The sequence below is a fragment of the Syngnathus leptorhynchus genome, chromosome 8 (assembly GCF_054491065.1).
Source record: "Syngnathus leptorhynchus isolate UIUO chromosome 8, UIUO_Slep, whole genome shotgun sequence".
NCBI lineage: Eukaryota > Metazoa > Chordata > Actinopteri > Syngnathiformes > Syngnathidae > Syngnathus > Syngnathus leptorhynchus.
The window spans coordinates 8,760,939-8,773,672 of record NC_141202.1 but is presented as its reverse complement, the minus strand read 5'-3'; the positions used below and the strand labels follow the sequence as shown (position 1 = coordinate 8,773,672).

The 12,734-nt window shown below is 38.4% G+C and overlaps 1 protein-coding gene across 1 annotated transcript in view; it reads left to right on the top strand.

Annotated features, from left to right (window-relative positions):
* me1 (malic enzyme 1, NADP(+)-dependent, cytosolic) overlaps nt 1-12,734 on the top strand; it is a 43,588-nt gene that overhangs the window by 18,694 nt on the left and 12,160 nt on the right. Inside the window, exons 3-5 of the mRNA XM_085919049.1 lie at nt 817-966; nt 11,201-11,276; nt 11,711-11,872. Coding sequence (XP_085775175.1) covers nt 817-966; nt 11,201-11,276; nt 11,711-11,872 — 388 coding nt within the window. The remainder of the gene's footprint in view (nt 1-816; nt 967-11,200; nt 11,277-11,710; nt 11,873-12,734) is intronic.

Here is a 12,734-nt window from a genome sequence, read left to right as displayed (position 1 = left end):
ATCTAAAACAGTAACCAAACATAAACAATGAAACACGTTTAGGTCACATGCCATTAAACTAACTAAATAAACAAATAGCATTACAGTGAAGACATTAGCAGTAACTTAATATTAAGAATCCCATTCCTCAAATTTCCTTTGTACAATTCTGTCAGATGTGTCAAATCTAGGTCCAGACAGTGTACAGTGCAGTGTACAAGTCGTACAGCATCGGACATTTTTTAAATATATTTCAGACAAAAAACAGTATAGAACATGATATATTACATATGGCAGATTCTAATCTGGTTTTCCAAAATGAAAACATTACTCAAGATCAGCCATCACCATCAGGCAACTTTGCAGCTGCTGCAGTTTAATATGTAGCAGAGAGGGTGTGGAATCCTTTCATCCACACAACAAGCCACCTTGTGCTTGAGAACTTATGGGAACTGTTCTGATTAGAAATAACAGTTTTTGGCATGTTCTGCCTAATTTGGATCATATGCAACATTTACTTCCCATTCAAAGACCTCAAACAATAAAGAGCTTGTGTCGGTTTTTCCCAAGATACAAGTAGTTACTGTATTTCACTTCATTTGATTTTTCGCTAACTTTTGTTTTACTTATTTTGTCATTAGTTTTATTTCCATATAGTCTCTCCCAAGCAGTTTGTCACAGCTCCATTTATCTTGCCTGTTACGTCATTGAATGTAACATCTGACTTAAATAAAACTTCAATAGTTGAGCCCTCCTATGTTCATCAGGTTTGAGTCCTAAAGAGGTTAAATATTAACATGTGCTGTTTTCCACCGTGTTCATCTTTGTCATTCTCAGATATGTGTTTTTGATGGGACTCCAGGATCGCAGTGAGAAGCTCTTCTACCGTGTGGTTTTGTCCGACATAGAGAGATTCATGCCCATCATTTACACTCCCACCGTTGGCCTTGCTTGCCAACAATACGGCGTGATATTTAGAAGACCGAGGTGACGCACGCACGCTCTCACACACGCACGCACGCACACACACGCACACACACACACACACACACACACACACACACACACACACACACACACACACACCAAAGACTGGAAAATGGCTTATAAACACACTTCAACCAAATGAATCAAGAACATCAAAACGTGTTGTTTGATCACAGTTTGTGGCCCGTGTCTAAGATCCAGAAAACAGCAGGCGGACAGGGTGAGAAGGTGTTCATTTGTCAATTTGAACAAGGGAGGAAAATATGTGACCTTGTATGAATTTTGACTTTAGCTTTCATTTCATACTCAGATTTGCATGTTTTTGAAAGCGGGGTTTTTCATATTGCAACATATTTCAAATAGCATCAAAATGCTATGCTTAGACTAGTGAGCCCATAAGTGACGCACTAGCGGTGTAACGATGATCATGTATTTTATTTATTTATTGATATGTCTGCCCTGCAATGCAGCTACATGGATCCGAGCTTGAATAGTTTGCATGGATTCAACCAATGCAATAATAAAGAGAACGCCATGTTTAGACTAATGATGTCACATAAAACATATTCTAGTTCGGAACATTTCTGACTGGACTTTTCCTTTGATGGATTTTTCTTTCTTGAGATATATGTAAATAAAAAAATATATATTATCATTAAATCTGAATTGGGCACTTGGTCCTGCAGGTGTCCCTTTTCAATGTTAATCCAACTCCACTACATTTATCTTCTGTGTGAAAGTGCACATCAGTACACATGAGCAAAACAACAGTCCCACTATAGGTGTGTGTATGCATGCATGTCTTCTAGTTGGACCACCATCACAGCTTGGATTAGGTCTCTAATCACTGGAACTCAGGTATAGAAGCTTTCTGTGTGGAAACTGCAGCCTTTTCTTGGCATGCTTGACTTTACCAGTTAATCTGCTTCATGGAGTCTAAACACCTCAACATCAGCTCTGCACAGAAAGCCAAAGGTCAAGCGCTATTAAGTGTGAAAACACGGTAGATTGACTGATCTTTTGATGGGGTAGAGGGTGGAGGGAGAAAGACATACATTCACATATCAGAAGATTAGCAGACATGCTTACCTTTATAGGTTTTAAGAAACAACAATGTTCAATGTTTAGTGGGGCACATTCATCTTTCTTTGTCACTTTTTTCTTCCTCATCAAAAAGGCATGCTGTTTGTATAGGCTCACAGTTGACCATCTTTACTGTTGATTAATGATTATTTTCGTGTTAGACATTTTCAGTAAATCACATGCCAGCATGTGTCTTGTGAAGTCATTCCAGGAAATGCTCAGTAAGCCAAACTAAAGTAAGTTAGGCTGTTCAAGGTGCTCCCGTGACATGAGTCACTTCATCTTCTGGACAGAGATGGATGACCATAAGTAGGTCAATGCTGGTAGCCGGCTAAAGTTGAGGAAGTCACTGTACATCCATTGTTTGTGAGGGGCTGGAGAGAAAACTATCCTTACAGAGCCATGCAGTGAACAGAAAAAAAAAAAAAGATACATAGTTAATATGATGTCGTATGATGTTATCCATTTAAATCCGTTAGGAGTTCATGGAGTTCATCATATGTACTGTGCATTCTCAAAAGTGATAACACTCCTATTTGAGCACCTTTTACTTTAATTTGGCCTCTCAATCTCTTTATAGCGTCAATTAGCATGGTGCATGAAATCTATTTGTCCAATATTTCTTTGCTTCAACTCATTAAATATCAGATTAATTGTAACAACATCTCTTGTGGTTTTAAATTGAAATAAGTTTGTCCAGTATGCTTGGGGTCGGTGTTATTGTGAAAGAAAAAGAGGACTCTGCCAAGGGTGTAGATCTGGTCCACTGTTCCACAGCTAGAAAGAAAACCACACTGCTCTTCCTGAATCTGAGATTGGACTTCCCAAAGGACCTCTCCCTCCTCCTCCCCAGCATCCCTGAATTGACCTTACCAGGGAGTTTTAGGAATGTGTAGTCTGTATTTGGAACATATCCTATCCTCCCTGGTAAACCAATTCCACTTCGTCAATCCAGAGGTGTTCTCCCCAGCATCCACGCAATGTTGCAGAGGAGTGTCAAACAGGACAGCTCCACAACAGCAAGGGGCTTTGGGAAGTCTGGGCGGATCTTAATCACCTCCTGGAACTTTAACCACCTCAGTAATTTTAGCTCCAGAGATTGAAGAGCCTGCCTCAAATACCCCAGACTCTGCTTCCTCATCATAGGAATTGGATGGAACTGTGGTTGCGTTACATTCTGTACCTATTAAAGCAAATTCAATTTTTGTTTTCGCTGAACGCAGAAAATAAAGTTCTACGATACATTTTAATACATTTTTTTTAATATGCATGCATGCCTACTATTTGATAGAGTACAATGTGAGTTTAGTCCAATGCCAACGAACCATATTTTTTTTCCCAACCAACCTAATGAAAGACATGAGTTTAGCTGCCACGTCTGAAGTGGCACCAAGAGGCTGATGTAGCATTCCACTTTTGTAGATTATGGGTTTTAGTGTTGTGATCTCAATTTACTTAGGCCCACACACAGTGTTACAGTGCAGGTGCTAAGCACAAGTAGGATTGCTTAACATCCAAGGCAAACCGAAATTGCCCTTTTCAACCCTGCAGATAACCTCACACACAGTCAATGTCATGAAGAATGACAATAAATAATGTTTGCTACTAATTGCTACGAATATATTATATGTATTGAAGAGAATGCTTTGTGAATTAGTGAAGAGGAAATTGGTTTGGAATTAAACTGTTGTCTTAGGAAGCACAATTTGGGATGTATTCATACCTTGACCTCAGGTTACATCTGTCTTTATCAAATTGAATTCAGGATTTAGTTGTATTCTTCCTAAAGAAATGTATGCATTTTCCAGATCCCCAGCACAGTGATGCTGTGTAAAGATATAGGTAGGTATGGAATGCTGCCTTTTAGTTTTCATGATTTACAATGTGGCAATTGCTACAGAGCAAGACTTTTGGATTTGGTTCATTTAGGAGGAAATCCACTTTATTCCATTTGGTGCTTTAAAAGGCAAACATCGATAGTATTATTTTTGGAGGTTACAGTGGTGAGATGTTTGGTAACCATGAGACTTAATAAAAATAAAGAAAACAGGCCATGCAATATGAAGAGTGAAAGTTCATTTGTCTTTTTTTTAAGTAACCATAAATTTCTGAACTATAAGTGTACTTTTGTTTAACGATATTGCTGTCATACAATGCAAGTTTTTTCCATACAGCTTTCATTGGCCCCAACTGGTTTTCTGTTACTCAACAATTTTATTTCCCAATTCTGCACTACAAAATATGATTTACTGATCTTATGAAAATGATTTGATACTCTAGTTGAATAGCTCTCAGCTTTATTTCTATAAAACAATCCCAAAGGTGTCATTCATGCTATACATTTTGGCAAGCTGATGCCAGACAAGTTGGAAAGGCTCCATGTTATTTGATGACTTGAATGTGTTTTATTTCCAGTATATTTGAGCAAATTGAAACCTTTGACGGTCAGTGTGAAAGCTGCCAAGACATCCTCCAATCAAAAAGCAGTATTAGTATAATTCTTGATTGCCTTGAGGATCAGCACTCAACCTATAAAACTATAAACAATAAAAATAGTAGCTTACATGAAGTGTTGGGTGGAACAGCGCCATTTTGGTTCTCTGGCAAATTGTTAGTTTTGGCCTCAGCTTAAATCAATCCAAAGTTAGAATTGAATAATATTACTGGTATGTCTATTTAAGCTGTCAAAGTTGAAATGAGTGAATATTTTTGAATAACAAAGCAGATGTTGGAACAAATACATTTGTGGAGTCTCACATTTACATTGGTGACAGATCTTGGTTCACATAAAACATCTAGGAAAACAGGTTCAGGACTGTGGACCCATGACCACATGAAATTCAAGTTTTCTGTATTAATAATTATAATAATAGTAATAAAAAGTCTGTAGCCATCCATGCAGTCTTGTCATGCTTGCTTCTCTTATGCTCATTACTCTTGTAAGCATGAATGTGAGCACTTTACCTATAAGTCTGATCCCCATTCAAAAAGTCATTGTCAGGGTGAGGACATTTTCATTGGTTAGAAACCACAAATGAAAGAGAAACCTAGTTTCATTGGGCTGAAACTCATCTAATAGCCAACTGAGTTCATCAAGCCTGTGGTTGTGATTTCTTTAGCAGTGCCTTCCTGTACTGGAATAATCCCTTTCCTGCTGCGTTATGTAAGGCTGGCTGAGAAGATAAACTGGAAATCCACACCCATCGTCTGGACTCCTGAAGTCTTCTATTTCATGTGGCAGTGGATAGTCAATGTCCACCTTTGAAATTCCAGAACCTCACACTCTGGTTCCTGTTTTCTTCATCTTGGATGGAGGTTTGACTTTTTCACATTTTTGCCACAGTGTTCTAGTAAATGTGATGAACTACTGCTAAGACTCAGTAAATTGTACATTATGACCCACAATGGCCTTGAGTTTTTCCTTTCCCTAACCATGAAGATATGCTGCTGTGTGTTAGACTTGGCCGATTTCAGTGGGCTGCGGTGGAATTAGGTGGGTGCTTTAACTGGTTCTCACTTGTGTAATAAGAGAGTGATTCAGGCAGTGTGTTGAATGCCAGGATGGAAAAACCTCAAAGTGTGGGCACATCAAGAAGGGTGGGAGGTAGAAGAGAAGGGTACATTGTTTCTGGAGGGTTGAACACTGAGAGGAGGGTGTGAAAGGAAGTAAAGAGAACTGTCCATAAAGAAAATTCCTCACGGTCGCATTTCATGTCCAAGTGATGAGAGGCCAGTCTTTGACAGTCAAGTTGCTTCTTCGATCTCTAATTCTGGGAAATAACTTTTGTGTGAAGAAATGATAGAGTTGAGGAAATGTCACGGAATTAGGAACCACATCACCTTTTCCATTGCAATGGTTTATTTCACATCAACTGGTTTATGTGTATGTCAGGCCACATGGCGTTAATGTGTGCAATAAACCCAGGCAGCAGCCTTTTTTCCCCCCACTGACTTCTGGTATTCACTGTTTGGTCATTATTTGGGGTACTTAGTGGCACACTGCATTCTTAGTGTGCCAAAGTGTTGTCTGCAAAGATTCTCAAGTCTTTTCTTCAAAGGGCTTTAGGCGATTACTTTGTGTCATCTCGCATGCAGACTACCTACTTGTCTGGTTTCCCTGATCCATTTCCAAGGGAAATGACGGGTACGGGAAAAACTACTTCCTCTCATATTACATGGAAACATTTTGTTTTACGTAAAATTTTGAACTCACTTTGGCATATTCTGCATAAATGATTTCCATGGAAAACCACTAGAGTATTGAATACAACTTGTGAAAGGAAACAACATTTGAAAAAGAGTTGTATCATTGCTCAAGTATTATAATGCAGCTTGTGGTCCTACACCGCATACAATTTATTTGAATTGTGTGCTTTATCTGTTTTAGCGTTTAATTGTACTATTATGTCGTAATGGAAGTCGGGCAGACATTCTAAAAGATGGATGTTGTACACTTTAATCTGCATGTTCATTCAATGGGGTTGTGTTCTGTTGCCCACAATCCTGGAGCGGTTTCCTTTTTTTTAACCTGTCAGGTCCAACTGCATATTTATGCATAATAGTGGGTCTTTATTGGAATAGGATTTTTCAGGCGTCACCACAGTGAATCAATCTCTCTATGTTCTCTCCATTATATGCATTAACTCCAGCATCTGCAAATATTACCTCACCACACTCTCTCTTCCCCTACGAGCTGATGTCTCCATTTCCAGCATCCCCTTACCAATGTTAGTATGCCGATCTGTCCCTTCTTTGCACTTGAATGAAATATACGCCTTCCATGGTTGTGCTTGTTCACTAGAAACAATGGTTGGTGGTCCAGTCATTCATGGGCTCATATCCTGTACACCTTTGTCAGGTAAGACGGAAAAAAAAAACAAATAGCCCTTTTGAAAACACCTAACGTAGGCCCTGTGACTTTTTGCCAAAGCATTTAAAACAAAATAGAAGTCATCAATACAAGAAGTGATTCACAGGCCATCACCTTTGTCCCCTATAAATATCAGATGGGACTGCCACTTATTTAGATGTATGGTGGTTTGTGTGACCAAAGTTAACGAGTTTATGTATTTGGAACCTAACAACTGTAAACGTATAAACATCCAGTGAAGCAGACCGCAGTCCAAAGAGGTTGTCAAAATACAATTACTAGTAACAAATGGTGACACATAATAAAATGTGGTTTCTTATTGCATTCTAGCAATGTTATTTGTGGTCAGTTGAATGTGTACATTACCTGTAAAATTAGTTACTGGCAACTAAATGCTTTTTTTTCCCCCTGTGGCTGCCCTTTTAACCTTCCAACTATAATATTAATTCCGGCATCCCAGCTGCTGGTCTGGCAGACAAATCCCATGTGTTAATTTTGGAGGGAATGCTACTCTAAACACATTTTGAAAAGCCCTGAAGCTGCACAAGGACATTCACGTCATGCAATCTTTAAAATGTCTTTATTATTTGTCAGTGTATTTTGTTGATTTATTTATTTTTGCATTTTTAAATTTCAAGTGTTTTATACTGTACAAGCGACCACACTTTTAAGAACATAGAGCAAAGTGTCAAAAATGACAATGGTCATTTGCGTGGATTTATCTTCATGTGGCCTGCCTCATTGCATTTCATGCATCGCAACGATGGATCACAAGCCTGTATAAAGTTTCTCAATGCATCTTAAATGAATATACCCCATGTCAACAGCATATGACTGATTGGGATTAATGTGGGTGTAACCGTCTTAATTTATCGGGTTTCTTGGCCCATGGACAACAGCGGCTGTTTTGTGGCTGCAACAACTAGCTCCATTAGCAATATATCTTGAAGATAAGATCTCCTCTGTACAATTTATTCGAATGTATATTCCACAGGGGATTAAGTAATCATGTTTTGGTCAGATTTGTTGTCCTTCAGAAGAAAACTCCTATTTTAACCGAGATAAATGAGATCCTTTAAATAAGCAACACTTGTGGTGCATAGACAAATACAAATTTGATCTTTGGACTTTGATGACCTTCAATTCATAATTTAAACTGGGGGAAAAAAATGCTCTAAACAGACTCCCAGGTTTATCCAATTGTTTTGCTTGGTGGTCATTTTGAATAGCATCACAACAATTTATTGTGACTAAAAATATTCTCCCTTTCTAAGATGCCTCATACTAAAAATTTTACTTTGCATGATTTCGTATAGATTCATATATTTTCAGTAGTCAGCCATAATAAGCCCATCACAAATGTAGGGTGATACACAGCACTCTTCAGGTCATTCCCAGAGAGTTTTAATTGGATTCAGAGCTGAGCTCTGGCAGGGCTTTCGCCTTCTTCTGGTGTCAGTACTATGAATGTGTTATTGGGATGTTAGCATTGGATCACTGTTGTGCTGAAAGGTGAAATTCCTCTTGCTTTTGGAACACATGCCTATGTTTTAAAAGCATTTTTTATGGATCCATCCATGATTCCCTCCATCTTAACTAAAACAACAAATTATTCCACCAGAAGAAAAGCAGTGTGCTACTGCCATCACTACGTATTTGGTGGATTTATTTATTTTTGGATGTTTGGGTGTGTAAAAAGAAATGATTGGTTTGCCATCCAATATTATTGCAGATAAATATGAAACTTGCATTGATCAAACCCTTTACATGGTTCAAAGTAGACCAAAAATCTCAAATGTGTGATCTGACCTCTAACACTGTTATCATTCATAATAGAAGATGTCCAGTACACTGAAGATAAAGTGTTGAGGCTGAAGACTGGTGACTGGTTGTGTTTTGTCTGGACACGGGTCAAAAACAGGAAGCCATCTTCCTGAAGGGGCTCAATGTTTTTTGGGGGGGGGGGGGGGGTCTCCATGTGAACCAGCTTTTTCACAATCCCTGCAGTGGGCTTTGTGTTAGGCTGCAGGTCAGCGGCAGTGCTGTTTCATGTCATCAGGTTGTTTTCTTTACCCTCTCTGTTCTCGCCACGCTCTTACGGGAAAACCAGACACGGCAGCTCTTTGCTTTGTGGTCATCCTTTCATCTAGAAAATGAGGCGACAGCTATGCAGCACTGCTATTTCACCAGCTGCAGTCCGAAACAAACCTTTTCTCCATTAAACAATCCATTGATTATGACATCCATCCATCCATTTTCCGAACGGCATCCATCCCAAAATGTATCCCAGGTTTGTTTTTCCCATGATGTTTGCGCAGATGTCATAGACAATGTTGAAATTTGATTTTAGCCGATACTTGCGCACTTGTTGAATTTATCGAAAACCATACTCATAAGCAAAGAATAATTTATTCTGCTTTTGTTTACTCTGAACACAATTGTTAGTTATGCACTTTCATGACAGGCTTTTAAGTGATTTAATAGCAACAAACTGAATATGCCTACCCTTAAATCTCTAAGATCTTTTGTTGCGATGATCCTTTGATAAAGTGTAGACAGGCTAGAATGACTTCATTTCATAACAATGCACACAGTAATGTGTAATCTCATCCTCTTTCGCTCACACTTCTCTGAAGAGAATAACACTATTTAACACAGTGATGATGGATTTAAAAGACAGTGACTCCTGATGTCATGTATTCCACTTCACCTCTTTGTGCTCTTGTAATTTCTGCCAAGAGTTACGTTCTGTGTGGTGTTTTAAGGCTATTAAAATAGCTTCTCCTGTTGCTCTACTTTGTTCGGGTCAAATGTCAGAGGAGTTCAACAGCTCATCGAAGTGCAAAGAGACAGAAAATGAGAAATGTATGAGGGATACGTCACCTGAAATGTTTTTGTTAACATTGTCTGACAGAGATTAGGGCATTCTCGCCTCTTCGCTTGTCTGCTTTGATCATCTCATACAGTTGTTTTGCAACTGTCATATTGTGGGGCCAAACTTTCTGTGTCATTGCTGCTTGAGCTTCTTAAATCCCGCAGTATAGTCTGGCATAGATTCATTTCTCCTGTTTGCAACAAACAGAAAACATTTCATATCGTCCAAGATAATTGTGTAAAATGTAATACAGCATACGTATTTTTTTATGTTGTGTATCTTTTCAGTTGAAGTGAACAAATGTTTTATTTTGTTAATATGCATCCAGTTAACTTAAAAAAAAATGCTTAAACTAATAATCTTTGCATAAGGTTTGTGCGACACAAAGTTCAATAAATTCCAAATGTGTTTTTCAATTTGGGAGAATCCAATTTCATGGCACTGTTATTATGAATTATTGTAATCTGGGATTAGTTGGAAGACAGTCCAGGATCTACCTTGTCACTCACAAATTGGATAAGCGGTATTCTGTCATTTGTATCTATCATGTACTAGAGTAGTACTAGAGTACCATTCTGTGATTTGCTTTTATGATAATTTAGTGATAGTTACAGTCAGTGGAAAATATTCTGACAGTGTGTCTTTGCTCACCTCAAAGTGCCAAATCACTTTTATAGGACACATGTATTCTCTTCTTGCATTAGACATTTCTGACTGTGTTCTTTGTCTGCCATTAACCATCAATGAATATTACAAATAGTGACACTTTTATTATTGCTGTCACACGGATGAGATGTCAAACACCAACAGATTGGATTCTTGGGAAGCAAAGATGTTGTATCTGGACCCCACATGCAGAAATGATATTCTAGACGACTTTCATGCCAGCTCGTAGAAACAGAAACGGGTGGGGGGGGGGGGTTAATGCTAGGAGGGGGATGATATGAATGAATATTCTGGTAGCCTGAAGGGTTCAAAATAAACTCCTTGCAGTGGCCAAAGCCTCTCTAGGCTCAATGATAAAGTCCACCACACCAGAATGCCTTCAGTCTTTCATATAGTCCCGTTTAGGAGAGCTAAAGGCTCAAAGGCAATGACATTTTCACCGGTGAGTGTAACCACTGGATTTTTTTTCACATCATACAGAGTGCAGTAATATGTTTTATCTTCACTGCATGGTGTGCATATACAACACCTCACATTCACCTATTTACACACACTCATACACCAATGGGAGACTGCTGCAATTTTAAAGTACCATTGCGTTGTTTTTTTGTTGATCCCAATATTGTTTCAATGCAAATATATTTGTCTCAACAGTTGCAAGGAAAGGGGATGGCATGATCTAGTTATATTGGCTAAAATCATAACAATAATCTTGATGTATTATTCATTCTGCATTCCAGGGGTCTATTCATCACTATCCATGACCGTGGCCACATTGCATCAATACTGCAGAACTGGCCAGAAAATGATGTCAAGGTAATGTATCATTCAAACTGTGCCATTTATTCTCTATCAGGTGTTTGTTACTTTGATTTCCATTGTTCAGGATATCAAACTGAAGCAAAGCAACTGAAAAATATATTTGTTCTGTTCATCCTAGCTTAATTCTCATTAAAAAAAAGTCAAACAGCATAAAATGATTGTCTACACCAATATTTGTACTTAATGCAAAAACATAAGAACTAACTTGATCATTTCCATATTTTAATTTTAAACCCAAAAAACTCATGTTATTGCTTTTATGAACAATCAAGTGAGAGGGCCATAATTACCTTCGCCATACTTAATTATCATTCAACAATTTTTTTTTAAATATATTAATGAAATCAATTTATTAAGTTACAATTCATTTTTTATAGATTGATGGATATCAATAGATATGCAAGTAACATTGTGCAATTTGTTGTCAGGCTGTGTGTGTGACTGACGGTGAGAGGATCTTGGGCCTGGGAGACCTTGGCTGCAATGGGATGGGAATTCCAGTGGGCAAGCTGGCTCTCTACACAGCGTGTGGAGGTGTTCCATCACAGCAGTGCCTGCCTGTCCTGCTTGATGTGGGCACAGACAATGAGGTAAGAGCAGTAGACCTGGGCAAATATATACCTCCATCATAATAGAAAGCCCAATTCCGAGTTGTGTAAAACGTAAATAAAACTGACTTACACATTATTTTCAACCTCCTGTATGTTCAATTGAATACCGAGGCAATATATTTAATGTTCAAACTGATGGACATTGATGTTCTTTTGCAAATACTCTCTCATGTTGAATTTGATGCCTGCAACATGTTCCCAAAAACTCTGGCCGGACAGTTGAGGAATACTCGAAAAGCATTTTTCAATGTGCAATTGCAAGGAATCTATAATTAAACTAGTCAGAGAATCTGGACAAATCATCCCATAAGCAGCAAGGTAAAAAAACTCAGTCAGCACTGCATTAAAACAATATTGCAATCATGGGCTCAGGAAGACTATGAGAAAACCATTCTCAGTTAACATATGGTTCATTGCTATGTCTACAGATTCATATTAAAACTCTACCATGCAAAGCAAAAGCCATATGTCAAGAACACCCAGAAACGCCGCCGGCTTCTCTCAGCCCAGGCTCATCTGAGACGTTCTGATGCAAAGTGAAAAAGTGTGCTGTATCATGATGAGTCCACATTTCAAACCGTTTTTGAAAATCATTGATGTCGTGTTTTCCAGGCTAGAGGAGAAGGATCATCCGGATTTTTATAAGCGTAAAGTTAAAAAGCCAGCTGTGATGGTATGGCGGGGAGTTTTGTGCTCATGGCATGGTAACTTTAGTTAATGCAAAAAGGTACACGCAGGTTTCGGAGAAACATATGTTGCCATCCAAGCAATGTCTTTTTCAGGGACATCCCAGTTTATTTTAGTAAGACAATTCCAAACCACATCCTGCATGTGTTGCAAC